This window comes from Dipteris shenzhenensis, chromosome 4 (genome assembly GCF_047967505.1).
Source record: "Dipteris shenzhenensis isolate YYH24624 ecotype China chromosome 4, Dip_SZ_1.0, whole genome shotgun sequence".
NCBI classification, from domain to species: domain Eukaryota; kingdom Viridiplantae; phylum Streptophyta; class Polypodiopsida; order Gleicheniales; family Dipteridaceae; genus Dipteris; species Dipteris shenzhenensis.
Genome location: NC_141599.1, coordinates 3,655,830 through 3,676,569, shown reverse-complemented (window position 1 = coordinate 3,676,569; position 20,740 = coordinate 3,655,830). Strand labels below are relative to the sequence as shown.

General features: G+C 43.4%; 1 protein-coding gene across 1 annotated transcript in view; it reads left to right on the top strand.

Moving 5' to 3' along the window:
* The window catches only part of LOC147902340 (alpha/beta-Hydrolases superfamily protein), a 65,686-nt gene that overhangs the window by 42,990 nt on the left and 1,956 nt on the right, over window positions 1-20,740 (top strand). The window contains exons 4-8 of the mRNA XM_087373448.1: window positions 1,891-1,983; window positions 2,198-2,263; window positions 2,530-2,675; window positions 4,157-4,265; window positions 11,167-11,231. Coding sequence (XP_087229574.1) covers window positions 1,891-1,983; window positions 2,198-2,263; window positions 2,530-2,675; window positions 4,157-4,265; window positions 11,167-11,231 — 479 coding nt within the window. The remainder of the gene's footprint in view (window positions 1-1,890; window positions 1,984-2,197; window positions 2,264-2,529; window positions 2,676-4,156; window positions 4,266-11,166; window positions 11,232-20,740) is intronic.

The following is a 20,740-nucleotide window of genomic DNA, read 5'->3' as shown; positions in this document are numbered from 1 at the left end:
GTGTCTGTAGGCGTGTAATGAGACGAGCTCGAGGTATTGTGTCAAAGGCTTTGCGGAAATCCACAAAGGCTCGGGAAGCCAAGGCAAACATCGTCATTGAATAGCTTTGCTAGGATCGGGGCTAACGTGTCGATCCCATATGCAATAAACTCAATGCATATCCCCTCGTAATCCTTAGCTGGGCCATTGTGTAGTTTCAATGTCGCGTCCTTGACTCCCCCTCTGGTGAACAACGTGCAAGTGGTGGGGCGACACGTGTGTATGAGATTTGGAGTGGGCTGGTATGGGACATCATAAAGATGGTGTGCATACGTGTGCCAGACTCTCGTGTCTAGAGTTGTTGCTGTACAAGATGTGCAGCAGCTCCTCATTTCGACGAAGAAATGCTTGCTTCTTCCGATGTACGAGATGTCGGTACTTGCGTACCGTGTCTGGTGTGTTTGGGAGGTGACATTTGGTTTCAAGTGGGAGCTATCGGCGATAAGCCTTGCACTCTGCATCGTACCAATTGTTGCAGGGTACGAAACCAAGAGGTGGTGGTCTAGTGGACCGTGTGGTGTGGGGAAAGATTTGGAGGGCACCCTAGTGGAGTGTGCGACTAATTAGGGCAGCACGGTCCTCTATGAGTGGTATGTGATTGATGTAGGTTAGGAGTCTGTTTAGGCGTCCAGAGTAGGCCGGTGAGAGGCTGTGATCTAAGTGTATGTCGTGGTAGGTGTTGTGCTTCCTATGTGGTGTGTGTGGTATGGCTAAGCGTGGGGTGGCAATAGTGAAGAAAGTCTGTGAGCTTTTGTTCCCATAGTTGCATCCTGTCTTTTATACTGGTTTTTTCTGATTCCCCCTGTGTCTTCTCTTTCTCCCTCTCCCACTTTTCTTTCTTGTTTTTTTCCTTCCACCACTCTTCCTGTATTGGTTCCCCTTGTTTCTTCAATTCAGCCAGTATTTTCTCTACAGGAGTTTTCTCATTCAGCAGTGCAAGCTAAACAAATTTTGTTGAGATGAGCAATGTTTACCTGGCCAGTGCCTACACTGCAAGGAGTTTGGCCATTTGGCTAAGGCTTACCCCTGCTTAGAAGATGTTCCCTCATCCTCATTTTTCTAAACAAAAAGTTTCCAGCCCTCTCTTTTCCCCCAAGTAATGTTAATAGAAATTTAAAATTTCTTTTATTGGGGCACATTTTTTTTTCAAGAAAAGGTAATTTCTATTAATGTGCTGAAAAAATTGTACAAACAGCTCCTGAAAGGAGCTGAAGATGAATTACAAAGAAGATCAGGTTGCCAGCTATAGCCCCCTGTTTCCGGATCTCATGGCTCACCGCCTAGAGAGATTTTGGCATCCCCTAAGAAACCCCGAACAAACCAATTGGAGTACATACCTTTCCTCCTATATCTTCATTCAAAACCACAACCCGCCAGATGCATTGCAGTAGTGTGATCCCCATATACTTTCAGCGGTGAATAAAGGGAATATGTAACCAAGCTGGAGTTCAAGGGATAAAGGTAAGAGAAGAAGAAAGAAAGGGGGGGGGAAGGGGGGGGGGGGGATGCATGTAGAAGGATTCTCATAAAATCTCTGTCGCGCAAGAGCCTGAAGCCTGTCTCCTTTTCCTGGGATTCCTTCATCTTTATCTTGTTAATTTTTTGTTATTCCAATCTTAGGCATTGTCCGTTGATGTGCTCCTTCAGATATCTATCACAATGTGGTATAAATAAAAAGATCTTTATTTTTAGAGTAATAACCAGAGTCTACTGATGACGTACAATCACTCCTGCTGTGGAAACTAGTGGTTCAAAGGTTTCTTGATTTAGAAAAAGGGGTAGCCATTGTTTTGGCTGAATCTAAATCAAGCTTTCTGCTAGTAGTCTGTTAATGCTATACTCTCTCTGCAGGATGCAATGGAGGTTGATCAACTTATTACTTATTTGATAGATAAGGAGGGCTCAAATGGTGTTATGCTTCTTGGGCATAGCACTGGTTGTCAAGTAAGGGAATTCAACCAATATCCCAAGTCATAGCTCATTGACTACACGTCTGCACTGCATTGTTGAGATTTGTGTCCATTTTTGCCTGAGGGTCATGGTTGCTTTTGAAGGAACTTCCTTCTGCTCATGCTTCTGATGGAATCTTTTTACTGAAATAGTCTCACAGTCAAATATGCATTCTCCTGAAACAAGCCTGATCCTATGTGAATACCAGGATATTGTGCATTACATGCGAATGGGAAGTAACTACTCCAGAGCTGTAAGAGGTGCTATTTTACAGGTGCAAAGCCCCATACTCTGTTGTACACATGAACTCTGTATATTCATTTCTTTGTGCATGCTTGTTGTATGTGTCTATGCATTACGTTATGAATAATGCTTGGCCTATTGATTAGAGTAAAGGTAGATTCGTATTTATGGTGAAATGCATTGTCTGTCTAGTACAGTTTGTCCCTACTCAAAAGTTTTTCAAGCTCCTAAAGACACTATGTTGTCAAGGCATTGTCTCTGCAGACTTAGATTTTGTCTGCTTTTGTTCTTGGGCAGGCTCCTGTTAGTGATAGGGAGTATAGGGCAACTATTCCTGGTACAGCAGCTCTGATAGACTTAGCAGATGACATGATCAAAGCAGGCAGATCCATGGACCTTATGCCTCGGGAAGCATCTCCAGAAGCTCCAATTACTGCCTATAGGTAAGATGTATAACCATTAATGTATGTAACAATGTATAATGTATTGATGTAAGAAACGAAGTATTCATGGCCAACGAAAGGCTTCTCGGTGAAATATGTGAAGTTCAGAGCTTTAAGGCGTTTGAGCTGGGTAACCAGCCACCGAAACAGAGAAAGCTTTCAAAATATCTGTAACTTTGATCTTTTGATTAAATTAGTAGAGGTCTCTGTATTTCTCAGAAGTACGATGTGACCAGCTGTTAAAACATATTATGTGTGCGCAAATGCTGGTGTTTGGAATGGTTGTGAAATGCAAGGGTGTTATAAAATTTTAAAAAGAAGCCCATCAAATGTCATTAAATAAACTCAGTTGGATCACTTGTATCATTCAAATTGCAACTATCTGTTAATCTGTACAGTCATTACCAGAGATTATGGTTTCAATCTTATGAATGACTATCATGAGATTAAAACTGCACCATGTTGTGTTTTTAGAGGATGAGTTTGTGCATGTTTCCGGATTCATCTAGATGTATATATATTACCAGATCCTGGAGGATACAGATGCTCTGTAGATCGAGATGTAATCTTGTGAACCTTTTACTATCTGTGAACAAACTGAGAAGTGGCAAAGTATGAACAAGCACGAAAGTGTCCAGAAGATAGTGCTTTCCTTGCAGTCTTTGCAAATGAAAGGAAGTGTTACAGAATCGTACTCCATCACCAAAATTTTGCAAAGCCTAGGGTTGGATTTTAATCTGCAATTGCAGCAATCTTGAAAGCATAGGATCTGGTGATGCTGAGCAGCCAAATAACAGGAGAACTCAACTGCAAGCTAAGGAACTACATGGCGAATACAATATATTTTGTCAACCTATTGTGGCTTTCAATATGTCCACTTTTTCTTCTATATCATATTAGTAAAAATTTGAAGAAAACAGAAATAGAAGTGGGGGCCTTTTGCATTCTGAGTTTTCTTTCCTGCCCGAGGGTTGTCGGAGCGTGATTTGTTGTGCTTGGCCTATGTCACCGATCATCTGAACTGTAAGTTCTTCAATGAGTGTTATAGTCTGTGCTATCGATCATGTGACTTGCTGCTTGCTTTTCTCTCAACCTTATGCTCATTCGCCAGCCAATACAAGCCCTGATCTCTTATGTTTTGTTGATAGTCTGTGCAAATTTCTTCTGTCAATGGTGTTACTTGTTCCTTGCTTGTACCTCAACGTAAAAATTCCTGAAAATGCATACATTTGTTTCAGTAGAGCACCTCGATCTGTGCTACAACCTTCCTCCCTTTTCACTATTTGCTAAGTACAATGCAGTTTCAGTATTTGTCATCACTCAGACTCATCAAGGCCCTACATGAGACTGCCTGAGAGCCTAATTGTAGTCCCTTAATGTTCACTAGAATAGTATCACCATGAATTAACAGGATTTCAGCAATGTACAAGTCAGGTGGTGCCTTCTTTCAATGCTTACGAATTTCACTGTCGGATGTAAAGGTACCATTCTCTTTGTGCCTACATGGGAGATGATGATATGTTTAGTTCTGATCTAACAGACCAGCAACTTCGGTTAAGGCTTGGGCACATGTCACGCATCCCTTGTCAGGTAAGCTCTCATGTGTTGGCATCCTTGGGTTTTAACTAAGAAGTGCAAATCTGGTGTGTGTTTGCATAGTTATTGATGTATATGGCTAACAGTAGCCCCAAATAGGGCTATCTGGTAATTTTCCAGGAAATACGGTTGTGGGAAGCTAAAGTTGATAAGCATGGTTGACCTGGTACCTTTATGACCAACATTGAGCTCAAGTAAACATTTACGGGGTAGAAGATAATCTGACGGCTCTGTTAGCATTGGACAGCTGCAACAGTTTTACAATTATGAGATGGTAAGCTACATAGACTAGCCATGACTTCTGAACAAGGTTGAGAACAGAGACGCAGCAATGCAGACATGGCAGATTACTGCTATGTCTGCCCTATGGTGGGTGGCAGCACCTTCTCAGTCATGGTATCCAACTTTCTTAGATGCCTTGTAATGCAGTCCTCAGACCTTCCATTCCCTGTTTCATTACTGAGAACAGAGAAAATAGCCCAAAGCATCTGCCATGATGAAGAAAGAGAACGGGGCTAGAGGGCAGCCATGGTACACTGAGTGGCAAAAGGAAAAGGCCTTCCTAGTATAACCTTCTATAAGCATCTAACTTGAACTCCTTGTATAAAGGGAGACCCTTGAATGAAATCCACTCGCATGGTAAAGTCCAAAAGGACTGTGATAGGTTGAGACTCCTCACACTGCCTCCTAGAACGTGAAGATGTTTTCCAAGATGCTGCATTCCTGAACAAAACCTGTCTGCATGTCATGGATAATGTCGGGGAGTGAGGGTGCAATTGCAGACTCAAGACCTAGCCAAAATCTTGTAGGCAAGTGCCCAAAAGGGAGATCGAGCATCACTATTGGGATATCTATACGGTCTTGCCCTTCCGGGATCAAACAAATCCAGCCTTGACCAAGCGACTTGGGAAGAAATCTTGAGTCGAAGATCTCCTGAAAGGCCACCGCAAGGGGGCAATTGAAATGGTGTTGACCTGGGCACTTTTGTGGCGGTAGGGCTTGAGGGCCTCCAGGAGCTGAAAGAGCCTCTACCAATTTCCCGATGCACAGGGTGAAAGACAGAAAGAAAGAAATAAATTTTATTACAGTCTTCAGAAGATCGATGGGTCTATGAGACTGAAAGAAAACCTGATACAAATCACAGTAAGGGTGGAGCTACTGAAACGAGCATCATCACCCGTGCTGAATCCTAAGTTTGATCATACATAATCAAATACATCTAGATGTAACAATGAAAAGAAAAGGACGAGCGGAGCGGAATCCTCCGTATGTCATGTCCCCCTGGCTGGTGCATAGCCGGTGATGGGACGCTGGTGCCCGTCAAGGGGTGCCGTGCATCTCGGTCTCCTGGACGAGGCTCGACGCAAGACTAGAGCCACCGTGACTCCCGTGGGACGTATCCCGGGTCTAAACAATGATGGGCATGGTTGTAAGACACGTTAAGACACGACACGTTAGACACGCTTCAGACACGAGTGTCTAAAGTGTCTTAAAGATAAGACACGTAAGACACGCCATTGTGGTTATAATAATAAATATTTAATTAATATATGTATAAGTATACAAATGTACAACTTGCTAGCATAGCTAGCTGCTAGATTCTAGAAGTACAATAAGCTACACTTAAATAATGCAAGAAGAAACAATGCACTTGTACAATGTAGTTAAGAGTCAAGACTCGTCACTCAAGACTTAAAAGTTAAAGTTAAGACTCACGACTGAAGAGTTCACAAGTTTTGAGTACTTAAAGGTTTAAACTGACAATTGAATCTTGTCACATGTGACATGAATGAAAACTGCATCTCGATATATATAATTGAAAGGAAGCTTTCGACTCTCAAGACTCAAATCTCTGAAGATTCATCCTAATCTGAATCTATGAGGTCACTGCTACTGCTAGATCCAAAGTCACCTTCAATGATAGCATGGCTAAGTCAAACTCAATGTGTGTTGTTACTCCCCACCCACGAAAAAAAAAAAACAAACGCAAGAGTGTCTAAAGGTGTCTTAAGGTAAGACACGTGTCTTAGGTGTCTTATCATAAGACACGAGTGTTTTAACAACCATGATGACGGGAGGTCCTCGAGAGTGATTTGTGTGTCCCCTCTATCTCGTGTGTCGTGCTGTGATCGTTGGTGGGTCGGGGTCTTTGTCACGTTGGCGGCTAGAGACTGGACAATCAATGTCACTTGATGGGAAGAACTCTTTGATCCTGCTCTGAGAGGTGTCTGATGATGTGGCCAAGCCCTGTACTCTCTATGTCGGACTCACTCGAGATGCACAGATTGCAGAGTTGGAGGCATTGTTGTCTGAGTCTAGAGTTTGAGTCCCCAACAGATAAGTCCACATGTGTATTTGGGTAGTACGTGCGCCATTTTTCATATGTAGTCACTAGTAGGGATTGTAAAAATGTACACATTATACCTTCCACGTGGCACATACCAAATCAGTTGGAGACCAAATCTTGTGTGGATGTAGATCTAGGGTAGCCTGAGAGCTGTACAAAGTTTCATCCCCAATAGATAAGTCCACATGCATATTTGGTTAGTATATGCGCCATTTTTCATACTTAGTCACTAGTAGGGATTGTAAAAATGTACACATTATACCTTCCACGTGGCACATACCAAATCAGTTGGAGACCAAATCTTGCATGGATGTATGTCTAGGGTAGCCTAAGAGTTGTGCAAAGTTTCATCCCCAACAGATAAGTCCACATACGTATTTGGTTAGTACGTGCGCTATTTTTCATACGTAGTTACTAGTAGGGATTGTAAAAATGTACGTATTATACCTCCCACGTGGCACATACCAAATCAGTTGGAGACCAAATCTTGCATGGATGTAGGTCTAAAATAGCCTAAGAGCCGTGCAAAGTTTCATCCCCAACAGATAAGCCCACATGCGTATTTGGTTAGTACGTGCGTCATTTTTCATACGTAGTCACTAGTAGGGATTGTAAAAATGTACGCATTATACCTTCCACGTGGCACATACCAAATCAAATTGAGACCAAAAAGTGGAAATAAAATACTCCTCCGACTCAACCTCCTGACAGTCGCACAATATGCATAAGCGATGCTCCCTAGGAATCCCCTCTGCTCTGCCACTCTCTATGCGGAGGCGGTGTGATGATACCCGAAACTGTCCAATGGAGATCCGTAGTGAGGCATATGAAGCTCAGTGTACCCCGGTGGTGTGATGAATCCCTCCTCCGAAATGCGAAGACAATAATCTCTGTAGAAACTCAGCTTCACTGGAAGCTTCCTCGGCTCCAACCAGGTCCTAAAGGTGTGTAGTTGCAGGAGATCCTCTCGAATGACCTGGTTGGTATGTGGCCCAATCGGGATGGTGGGTGGGAGTACCAGAGGGGAATCTAAACTATATTGAAAAGGAGGTATCCTATTGATGTGGAACCCTAGTCTCACAAACCATCTGTGAACCCGTGCATACCAGCATCGCTCGTCTCCCTCTGCTGTCAACCTCATGGAGGAATCAAGAGCCAACCATGGCAACCTTTGTCTCCCTAATGTGCAGTCCCCATATGATCTAACCGGGTGTAGATATGTGATGGTCTGAAAGGCTGCATCTAGCTGGAGTGGAGAAGCACCAAACTCGGCCTGAATGATGTGATGTGGTACAGACGGTTTCCCTCGGATCATCCGTGAGAGCATTTGGATCTGCAAGCGCTCCACCTGTGTCCACTCTATCGTTGACATGTCAGGCCCCCAACAAGGGCTGCCATACATACTGGCTGGTCGGACCAAGGAGTCGAAGAGAAGAGCCTTGGTCCGAGGGTCGTGGAAGTGGGAGTGAAAGCACTCTCTCTCTAGTCGAGCCAGTGAGGCGTATCCCTTGCTCAGTCTAGCCTGCATCGCTAGTCTCATCGTGAAGATCGGGCCGGAGAAGATGACCCCCAAGTAAGTGCATGAGGATACGATCTCAACTGGTGACCCACCGAAAGTAAAAGTAAACTACTTCCGTTGCATGTTTGCTCGAGAGGTGTTAAAGATCATGACCTTGGTCTTGCCAAGGTTGACCTCCAAATCATGGGATAAACAAAAAGCCTGCAATGCATCCAGGTGTCGTTGGAGCCCCATGAAAGTCTCAAGCTCATCGATGTAGAGGCCAAACAGGGTCGATGATAAGGGACAACCCTGCTTAACCCCTATGGTACTCAGGATCTCATCTGTCCAACCTGCGCCTGTACGAACTCGGCTTGAGACTCTCTCATACAGTGCCATGGCTGCCCAGATGATCTCCTGATCAAATCCCAATGTCTGTAGGTGTGTGATAAGACGAGCTCGAGGTACTGTGTCAAAGGCTTTGCGGAAATCCACAAAGCAACAGTATATCCTTTCCTTCCGTGATCTGGCCTCCTCAATGACACTCCTGAGCGTGAGTAGGTGATCCATAGTCCCATGGTCTCGCCTGAAACCGGCCTGACCCTCTGCTCTGAGCCCTCTCATCTCTACGAACAAGCTGACCGATGCCTCCAAGGTAGAGATCGAGAGAGAGCGACATGACACACTGAATAGAGGGAGGACACACATATCATGCTTGGAGACATCCCTTCTATGTTCAGGCCCGGGGGGTGACCTACACGTCCTACAAGAGTTACCATAGCCCTTGTAAAATGCAGAGCCATGGTCAGGAGGCCACGTCAGACCACGCACACAGATAGCCGCCAATGTTGTATTTGTGGTCTTATGTCCCGCCAGCCATTGGGTTCTTCATGACCTCCCTTCTAGGGACCTCAAGTATCTATTATATTAGACCAGACTTGACATTGGATTTGAGATGATGTGATAATGATGATGATGTAGAAGATGTTAGGACTATGCATCAGTGATGGTTTTATGACTATGTAGCATTTAGCAACTAGCATCGGTGATCATGCTCGTTTCAGGAGCTCCACCCTTTCAGCTTGTTGTATGAGGTTTCTTATAGTCTCATAGACCGGTTGGTCTTTCGAAGACTCTAATAAATGTGTGTGTGTGTGTTTCGTAGTAGATCGAGGAGAACACACCCTTCTTCGCCACTATAGCATGAGATAGCCCGACAAGGCGCAGATCCAAGATTTTCACTGCTCACAGACAAGCCACCACAACGCTGGGTTTCAGTTTTTGAGTCCCAACTCTCAGCCTATTTCACTTAGTATACGCTTTGTATCTAATTTTGCTCTAGCTATTGAGGTCTTTATATCACCATAGTACTCAGCAAGGGTCTTAGCCCTTTGCTCGAGCTCATTGAGGCTTGTATGAGTTTTTCACTTTTTGGTGTACTTTGTACTTTGTCCCATAGACCCGCGAGGCCTCCCACGAGCGTTAATAGATTTTTCTGTGTGTGTGTGTGTGTGTGATGAGTTTTGAGTACTAGTTTTGTTCTTTAGTTTCTATCTAGTTTAGTACTCAGCATAAGGGCCTAAGCGAGCCCATTACTTTGGCCCACAGAGTGGTTGTATGGGTTCTTTGGTTTTGTACTTCGTCTCATAGGCCCGCTAGGCCTTCAAAAGATGGTAATACTATCTTTCTTTCTTTCTTTCTCTCTCTTTCATGAAATCTTCAAAATTGTATTCGTTTTATGACCGCATATCAAGAGTGCAAGAGTGGTGGACCATCTTTTCTTTCCAAAGGGTTAGAAAATTGGAAGTGTGTGTGGTTGGATTGTGCCAATTATTTGTTGTTTTAGAATGGAGCATAGGTTTTTCTAGCGCTTGAGGTTAGGAATGGATAGTGCACTTTTGTGAGACGTTGAGAGACCCCTGAGGGAGCAGGGCACAAGACATTTTAAGCCAAGCAACTGTGCATAGTAAGAACCTATATCCCATACCACAGGCCCACACCGGTGAGGTCGATGTCATTCAAAATTTTGCTTCGTAGACCTAAGGCTGTCACCAAATTGGTACTTCTCCCAAGACATAAAGAGGAATCTTTATTGCATTGACGATGGTCAAGAAAGTTGACTTTAATTAACTAGAATAAGCTTTGTTTTACTTTTTCTTTCCATTGGTAAAAGAGAACTGTGGGAATGCCCACAAGGCACTAGGATTAGTCCAAGATTAGAATGCATGCATTTGGCTAACCTCTAATGGGTTAAAGTGTTGGTATTTGTTAATTTTGGTATGTAGGACCTTGAAGGGTGCCAAAAGGCCCTAAATTCAAGGGGCAACGTGCCAAAAAGCAGGTCCCACAAGGCAAAAATTAAAAAGTGGCCCCCCCTACTTGTATGGAGGGCCCACTAGTGCTGGAAAGTTCATTAAAGGCACTCCACATGGGGGGAAAAGCGCTTTAATGATGGAAAAAAGTAGTTAAAGCTAGCTTTATGTAAAAGTAGCATAAAAAGCAGGTTTAGCTTTTATAAAAGCACAAGCTAGGCCAAGTCTATAAAAGAAGGGCCTCAAGGTGGATGGATGGAAGAGTTGTGCTGATCTTCATGCTCTTCTCAGGACCAGTTGTACAAATTATTTTCTATTGCAATAAAGACCTTCGGGGGAGTCCAACCCTTATTTTTGTGCCCTAGTGTTGTGCATGCTGTGTCTCCTTCTTCTCTCCCTCATTTTTATCGTGAAGAATCTTTTTCAGATTTCAGTTTGTGTTCTCCGATTTCTATCACGAAGCTCTTGTGAAATATTGCAAAAATATTGCATGGAAGTGTTTGCTACTTGCGGCAAAGGCAGCTCATCTAAGATACTATACTCTGAAAATGAGAATGAAAGTTCTTCTTGGTAGGAAGCATACATTTTCCACGTACTATGTCAATTATATAAAACAGGTGTGAAATTTGTGGTCTTGTTGATGTATTTTGAAATTTCAAATTTGCTTGCAATGGCAGAATGTAATGATCTTCGTTTTTGTGGAGTCTTACTTGGATATGGTGTTTATTTGATGTACAGGTTATCTTCTCCATGTCCGATGAGTATGTTCCAGAGTACGTGGATAAGCATGCTCTAGTAGAACGGTATCGACATATCATGTTGTGTAGAGGCTTAGCTGATTTATAATGTCAATTTATTATAACATTCTTTAGAATTCGTTTTGGTTGTAGATTGTCCATTTACAATTTGCAAATTGTTTTCAAAATATCCACCAAAATATGTCGTTTGAAGAAGAGACGTCTAGAGTAGGAGAGAGGAGAATTTGCTGATCAAGCTAGTTTTCAGCCTACTTGAGTGTCTAAAATCAGGCCTCGCCTTTGTAGTTTGCTTTAAATTTGTTAAATGCAATTTTGACTTTTTGCAATATGCGTACAAAAAGAGCATGCCGAACCTATGAAAGTCCTTGGTGAGCAGCCTGCTGCGTCATTTGGGTCTCAAGGCCCAACACACCTCATAGGCCTCTATAACAGCCCTTCTCTTGGCTGACATAGCTACCAGCCCCACCGCCCTTGCTGCGCTCCCCTTCTCCCCTTCTCTTTCATGTATACTCAGCACCCTCACTGCAGCTTGTTCACCAGAAAGAAGAGTACAAAGCAGCTTGAATCGATACACTATAAGGCGCACACTTTCTTCCTTGACTGCACAAGACACAATGACATGGTAACTCACCTGTTTAAGAAAACACATATGGACTCTTGTTTTGCATATTTATGTCAGCTTACACAGTTCAAGAATAGAATGGCTGCAGAATTCACTCAGTTTTAATAGTTTTAGACATCTACAATTACTCAACTCCAAGAGAGCGTGGCTATGTTACATAGTTTAAGTAGTGGCAAACATCTCACTAGAGCGTCAATTCAATGCAAGATAATGCTTCTAGAATGGGTATGTGATGATGTTCTGCTTGAGATGAAGAAGGTAGAACCACATATTCTTGTCCTTTTCCATATTTTGCAAGCATCTAAATCTAATTGCTGAATCCTTGACCAATGGCTTGCAAACATGCATTTAATACTTTGACATAGTGGACCTCCTTGAAAGCAAGACGATTGCAATGAGAGCTATGACCATTCTGAAGGCATGGTGCTTAAGATAATAATTATTGACCAATAAGAGCCTTTTGCCAGGCCACTTCTCATCATGAACTGGAAGCCCAAAATGCAAGGTCATAGATAAGAGATAAGCGCAGAGAATAATCCACGGTCATCTCACAAGCATAAGCATAAAATTGCCCCGCGTGAAGCATGTACCAACGATCTAGCTGAGCCCAATATTTAGTAAATGTATTGTGTTGAAAAGTGTATCCAGTACTAGTGGGCATAAGATGCTACCATAAATCTCAAGCATGCAAAGTGTCAGACATATCAGCTAGATTTAGATTTAGATGCTCGTTTGGGAGAGACTAAAATGAAATCGTTTAGACTTCACAAGAAGTTGTAGCTTGAATGAAGAGATTTGGACTACTTTTTGATTAGCCTTGTGCTTTAGTGCTAGCCTTCGTCATGGCTGAGTTTGCCCTTCACCTCTGGAGTGCCGACAGAAACTCAGTACGAAGACTTTGTATAAATGGATGCTCAAGTATGTGTGGGTGTGTGGATATGTATGTGTGAGAGCATACTTTTATACTATGGTCTACACCCACTGTTGGGCGCTGATGACGTTAGTGGGGATGTCATAGTAGCTAGTCCTTGCTATGCATGATGGAGTTTATGGTTTTCAATCTAATGAGTGACTCTCATGAGATTGAAACTGCACTATGTTGTGTTTTTAGAGGATGAGTTTGGGAATGTTCTTGGATTCATCTAGGTATATGCTTTTGCCGGATTAGCGGACATGCAAATTTCACCTTGTGAAGTTTTTGTCCAAGTTGCAGCTTGCTAGTATTGCGATAATTCTTTCTATCTTAAATGGTGCGTTACCCTATCAGCTAGATTTAGATTTAGATGCTCGTTCGGGATAGACTAAAATGAAATCGTTTAGACTTCACAAGCAGTTGTAGCTTGAATGAAGAGATTTGGACTACTTTTTGATTAGCCTTCTTCTTTAGTGCTAGCCTTCGTCATGGCTGAGTTTGCCCTTCACCTCCGGAGTGCCGACAGAAACTCAGTACGAAGACTTTGTATAAATGGATGCTCAAGTATGTGTGGGTGTGTGGATTTGTATGTGTGAGAGCATACTTTTATACTATGGTCTACACCCACTGTTGGGCGCTAATGATGTCAGTGGGGATGTCATAGTAGCTAGTCCTTGCTATGCGTGATGGAGTTTATGGCTTTCAATCTGATGAGTGACTCTTGTGAGATTGAAACTGCACTATGTTGTGTTTTTAGAGGATGAGTTTGGGAATGTTCTTGGATTCATCTAGGTATGTGAGTCCAAGCATCTCTTTCTCTCCCCAACATGTGAGATTTATGAGTACTACTATCTTGGGTTTCATGGGAATTATTGAAATCCCTACAAAGGAAAGCATTCCCCCATCTAGGGACAATCAGCCAGATGATGCCACATTTGAGCCTGAACTGCAGGAGTATGTGAGGCATAAACCAAGCAAAATTCATAGACTTTCCCATTTATCATATAGTGAACAATGAGGTAGCTACCATCGGGGTCATTATATGCAATCTGCGATTGCAAATTCTGGTGAATCAACATAGCAACCCCTAAAAAGGAAGAAGGCCAGCATAGAATATGTGAAACCCCACAAAGTAACCTTCATGGCTCGCCAAAGAGTGTTGATTATGTTCTTGCAAACAAACAACATATGTCTTTTGACAAGTGATGTAATCCCAAACCAGCCTCCATTTATGTATATTACAGAGGCCTTGAACAATATACGTAAAGCATTTGATCGGCATGTACTTACGTATAATCAAGTATATGTGAATTGCCACATGGAACCTCCACTTGCATGGCCAGCATACTCAAAAGCATTTACTCGCTTACTATTTGAAATAGGCACAGGGGAAGAAACACGAGTATTTGATGGCATGGCTCACATGTGAAATGGTTATAGTGGATCCGCCCAAAGTTCAAACCATTGTGGGCCATAGCCTGCCAAACCCAAAACCATCAACAGTCGAAGCCTCCCTAGAAGTAGAAGCAATCTCCGTCCAATTTCTACTGGCCACTGCTCTCAGCTTAAATAGGCCGTTGCTAATCATAAGAAGCGGGTTTCTTTCCAATTGTCATTTTATCCCTTGACTTAGAAGTTGTTGAAGGCATTTTAGCCTTGTCCTTTTAAATAACCTTGGGTGGGGATGCAGCCCCTGAACCACAAGTTCTTTGTGCGACAACAGGCCGTAGCATAGAGGCATTAGTTGCAGGGGGAGGTTTCAGCAAAAGTTGAGGTCACTCGGATTGCAGATGCCCAAACTTTCCACATTCAAAACAAGATCTAGCAAAATTGCCCCAAACTTGCGGGGAAGGCATACCCGGTGTATATACTTGTAAAGCAACATGTGGGGAAGCGGGCTTATCAGTAGCTGACAACACACAAAAACGATTAACATTTCCAGGCGAGCGAGGGGGACAAACTACTTTGTCCAATGCCTTTGTGAAGAATGGCAAGGCTGGCCTACAATACATTGGTAGTTCCACCACCTTTACAGAGATAGGACATTTGTGCCCTTTTCAGTAGAGCGTAAGTCTTTTGAATCCCTAGATGTCTTGAACTCGGACTATCATGACATTGATATTGTTGGAATTGGAAGTGAGAGAACGCGAGAGAATGGAGCTGAAGCAAGCTGGAATGAAATTGCAGCAACAACAATGAAGTGCAAAGCTAGGGTAGTCATAGAGACAAAACCCTAGGATGGACCCTAACAAGGGTCAAAGGACATGTGGAGACTAACTCACCGACAAACTCAACCTCTTACTAAAGTAAGGGGGTGAAAAACCTTAATAAAGGAAAAAAGCATCCCTAGTTCCTTATTACATAACATTGGCCACTGCCTTAGGAAATATAAATAGTTCTAAAACCCCTTGCAGTGACAATGTCACAATGTACAAGGTAACATCAAATGGATATAAGTTCAAAGCTTTGCGAAAGGCCTCAAACTTTGGACGAGGTAATACTTTGGTGAAGAGATCTGCCACATTTTGCCGTGTAGGGTAGAAGACCAAGATGATATCCCCTGCATGTAGCCACTCCTTGACGTAATGATATGTGAATTTCAATGTGTTTTGTACGAGCATGAAACACAAGATTTTGTGCCACTGCATGGCACCTGACTGTCACTGAGAATTGGAATATGTTCCTCCAATGATGCATGAATATTCCAAACAAGTGCCTCAGCCAAATACACTCAACTGTGGTTGTGAAGGCTGCCTTGTACTTAGCATCAGAGGATGAGGTAGCCACCGTAGAATGTTTCTCACTTAAGCAAGAAGTGCATGAGTGTCCAAGAAAGAAACAATCACCACTGGTTGACTGCAAAATATCAAAATCACCAGCCCAATCCGAATCGTTGTAAGCATGTAAGTGAAAGTCACCCCCCCTAGGAAAGAGCAAACCAAGAGACCAGGTGCCTTGTAAATATCGAAACACACATTTCATAGCCTACCAATTTGGAATCTTTGGGCTGTGCGTAAATCTCCTCAGTTGGGACACCAAAGGTTCGTTGGCATCATTAAGGGACAGCTTAAGCCCCGGCCGTAGGAGTAGAGATGGGCTTGTAATTCTGAAATCTGAATCATTCTAGAAGCTTACCAATATACTTGGATTGCAACAGCCCGATACCTCTATCATGCTATATGAATTGGATGCCCAAATAGTAGTGAAGCAACCCCAAATGTGACATCTCGAATGTCTTCAGCCTTAAAATCTGCAATTTTTGCAGCATTAGTACTAGTGAACATCATGTCATTGACAGAGAGAATAATGATGAGCAAATCCAGGAGCTTGCTTCAAACATACAAGCCCTTTCTTAGCTTGCATACTTTGTCTTCTGTCACCAATTGGTATTTCTCCCAAGAAATAAAGAAGAGTCTTTATCAGATCGACTATGGTCAAAGAAAACTGACTTTGGTTCACTAGAATAAGTTTTACTACTTTTACTTTTGCTTTGTATCGGTAAAAGAGAACTGTGGGGACGCCTACAAGGGACTAGGATTAGTCCAAGAACTAGGAATGCATGCATTTTGCTAACCTCTAATGGGTTAAAGTGTTGGGACTTGTTTGTGCAATGTGTAGGACCTAAGAGAGTGCAAAAAGGACCCAAAAGTGGGGAGAAAAGCACAAAAAGCAAGTCCCACGAGGCCTAAAAGCATGGACAAGGGGGTGTCTCTTTAAAAGGAGGGCCCATGAGATAAAAAAAAGGCGCCAAAAGCATCAGATTTAAAAAGAAAGCCTAAAAAGCTTGTCTGTTATGTAAAAGTAGCTTTTAGGAAGCAGACCCTAGCTTTTTCTTTTTTTTTTGGCAAAAAAGAGACTTTTATTAAGTATTAAAGAAAACCGTTAGAGCAAGCTCCATACGGGAATACAGGATACACCATGCAATGCATGAAAAGCTCAAGAGCCAAAAAGAAAGGATTGGGGCTGATAGTGCCATCTCAATCCGGTAGCAATCTCTGAGAAAAAGGGAGAACCCCTCCAAACTCAAAGAAATACAGTCCTCCTAGAAGAGGCTGCCCGTGAAGGGCCTTGCATGCTAGCCCATATGGCTATCGAAGTGTGAACCGTGCCACTCCAAATACTTGTGAACACCTATGATGGGTGTATCTGGGTGTCATCCAAGGCCTCTGTGCATCTGGCTCTCCAAATGTGCCAAGAGGAAATGCTAGCCAAAATCTCCCAAGAGATGTCCACTGAAGCATGTGAAGCTCTAAAAGGAATATGTGGTACATCCTGAAGAGAGCAGGGCTCTATCTCCTGTCGGCGGATCGAGAGTGCCCAAGAAGAAGGCTCACCCTCATAAAACACCGGGGGCCCAGTAAGGGATTCGAGTCCCAAGTCATGAAGAAAGGGAAGTATGAAAAATGCTGAGTATCCAAGCAACTCCTTTCGAAACAATTCTTGCTTGATTGCAGTCCCAAAGGCAACGTCGCATTGACTCTCTCCAGAATGACAACGAGGGCAAGTGGGATCATCCCTAAATCGTGATTTTTACAGGTTCACTGCAATCCCTCCATGAATAGAAAGCCAAAAGAAAAGAGTGATCTTTCTATTTTTGAGGGATTTCCAGAGCCTCCTCCAGAAATTTCTACTCAAATCTGCAATGACGAAGAAGCTATCCCAATGGGGGGCTCTGGAGGGAATCCAACCTCTACTGCTCAGCTGAAATCTCCTGGCATTACCAACCGTGAAACGAAAGACGGGAATCCCCCTCTCTCGGTGCCCATGATCTATCCACTCCCACTCTCTTGGGTCCCACTGCAAGCACCTGATAGGTGCACCTCCATATAACCACAACCTCTAGGATCCCAGGGCCAAGAGCAGAGGGTCGGGGAGACCCTAGCTTTTTGCTAGGCCTAGTCTATAAAAGGAAGGCCCCAAGCCTCCCAGATTCTTTCAAGAGTTGTACTCAGCTTCATGCTCTTTTCAGAGCCAGTTGTACAAAGTATTATTCTATTGCAATAAAGACCTTCAGAGGCCAATCCTTATTTCTAGGCCCTAGTGTTCCGCGTGCTGTGTCTCCTTCTCTCCCTCTGTTCTATCGCGAAGAATCTTTGAGATAATTGCTGCAATTCTGATTTTCAGATTTCAGTGTTCTCCAGTTTCTATCGCGAAGTTCTTGTAAAATATTGCAAAAATATTAAGTGGAAGTAGCAATCTTTGTTCTTTCTCTCCCTCTCTTAGTTTGTTTTGATTCCCGAAAGAAATCTGCTGCTACTCCTCGTCCTATTAGATGCTGTTTTCCCCTGTTATCTATCTCAATCCGAAATTTATCTTGGTGATTATCTGCTGCAAATCAAAGATCCAGGCTGCGTTTCTACCAGTAGTGATTCGTTTTTAGGGTTTCAAATCTGAATACAGATTTGTTTTAGGGCTTTTGGCCCGGTTTCAGTCTTCCTTGCCAAGCTCCACAAATTGAATGGGCTGAGAAACATAGACCTCCTCTTGAAGGTCCCCATTCAAAAATGCAGTTTTGTTGTTTCATCCATGAAATGTGGCCAATATGGTGGTCATATAAGAAGTGGGGGCAAAGGTTTCATTATAATTTATGCCTTTTTGCTATGTGTAGCCCTTTGCCAAGGGACAAGCTTTGTACCTGTCTATGGAACCATCTTGCAAACAGGCAAGTACACCAATGTCCAACTATGGTTTTTCTAATGGAGTCGATCTCCGCGTGCATTGCTTGCATCCAATGCACATTATCTCGTGCATCATCAAAATGGTTAGCCGCAACTATGTTGCTGACCCAAGCAGACTCACATGGCATCGGTAGTGTCTCTAGTGCCAGTCCATGTATGGCTAAGAAGTGGTGCAGAAAGCTTGCTTTCCTCAAGAGGGCGTAGTAGCCAACAAGGTACTGCTCTTACTTCCTGCATTGCCGTACTTCGACATGCTACGACATCATCAATCTCTTCCCGAGAAATAGGATCAGCCATAGGCTGAACCGAGGCATCACCCACTGGAGTATCTTGCTGCAAGTTCTGATTTTCCACTGGCATATCAGGTACAACATCAAGGGAAATGGGCAGCAGCCCGTAAGAGGATTCAGAAGGACCCTGATTTCTGTCAAAAGCAGCAAAGGGCAGATCTGCATTTTCAGCAAATATAACATCCCAACTAGTGGCAACCTTCTTGGTCATGGGATTATAAAGTCGATACCCCTTGCTTTAACTGCTGTAGCCAATAAAGATACACTTTTCTGCTTTCTCATTAAGTTTTCCAGGGAATTTTGGAGGCACATGTGCATATGCTACACAAGCAAATGTACGGAGATAGTCCACATCGAGCTTACAACCAAAATATGCTTGATAAGGTGTCATGATCTTAAGTGCTTTTGTGGGACACCTGTTCAATTATGATTTGAGCATGTAATGCCTTCCATCCAAAATTTGTGCGGCAGCCAATTTGCTTTTAGCGTGCATCTCCCCATCTCCGAAAGTGACTAATTTTTCCTTTCAGCCATTCTGTTCTGTTTGAGGAGTATACCTCACCATAAATTGATGTATAATGCCCTCAACAGAATATACCTCACCATAAATTGATGTATAATGAAATTGTTGCAATGCCTTGTATATGTATTCCCCCCCTCAATTTGAATATGGAGGGTATTCAGATTGATCTTCAACTGAAACCAATATGGAGGGTATTCAGATGGAGGGTACATAGGGGTGTCTCCGTCAGATATTTGGGCTGCCAGGTTTGGATGGGCATCTCTCCTTCACAATAGTTTGCTCCGGTGTTGGAGAGCATCAGAAGAAAGCTCCTTTTCTGGAGCTCAGCCAAACTTGACTTGGCATCCAGAGTGGTGGTGGTTAACCAGGTTCTTCTAGCCACAGCATGGTTTGTATGCTCTTGTTGGTGCCACTCTAGGGATTGTATCACTCAGCTCAAGAGGCTCGTATGAAACTTTTTATGGAGTGGTCTAGATGGCACAACTGATGTTACAGCTAGGGTGGCTTTGGAGACCTTGATTCTTCCTACAAGAGAAGGGGGTTTGAATATCATCGACCCGGATCTACAGTTCAGAGCCTTACTCTGCAAGGTCGTTGTGAGAGGACTTATGCCAGTGCAAGAGCCTTGGAAGGATTTTTTTATCAGATGCATACAGTCTGGCACGCCTACTTCAGGAGATGATTGGATACCACAGCCCACCTTAGATCTCCTTCTTCCCCTCTTATGGTTGCTATTCTGAAAGCATGGGCCAGCTTCAGGAGTACTCTTCGCAGGATTCCCCTGTCCACCCTGAAGAGATTGAAAGGCAGCCTATCATGTGGAACAACAGTATTTTGGATGAGCATGGCAGACCACTTGGAGCTCCTCTTTACATGCAGTGGCCGAGATGGGAGAGGAGCCCTGCATCTACTGTGGGAGCATGGAAAGCCTTAAGGAGGCTTCATGCAGACCGACAGGCCCAGGTGGTTCATAATCTCAGAGGGAGTGCAGGGAGAGTTCAACAGATTGATGCAGCCTTGCCCTTGGATTGGGTGGACACAGATGACATGCCTATTACTTGTTCCACCTGGATGGGGGCATTTTTCAGATTGGGCATTCCTTTGCAGGTGATTGCTTTACGTAAGACACATGAGGACACCGTAGTCTTTGATGTTGCTTTGGGGGGCAGGCTGTCCAGGTCCACAGACAATATATTGTTGGAGGTATCGTTTCAGCCAGTCAGGATAGTGGGCTTCATGGAGCATGGCTCTCTTTCACAGTGGTACTTGGATTCTGACCCGCTACTCATTGCCCTGGGCTCATGGAGGCTGTGGCTCTATGGTGGTGTCCCAATTAAGTTTTTGTAGCGGGACCGTGGGGAATGGGAGTGAATAGATGAAGGGCACTGAGAGAAGGGCATCCCCTTCTTTCGTTACACGGTTAGTAATGCTAGGAAATTTCAGCTAAGCTGTAGGGGTTGGAGGCCCACCAGAGCTCCTCATTGGGAGAATTTTCAGATTTTTGCAGACTTGCAGAAAATTTTTTGGC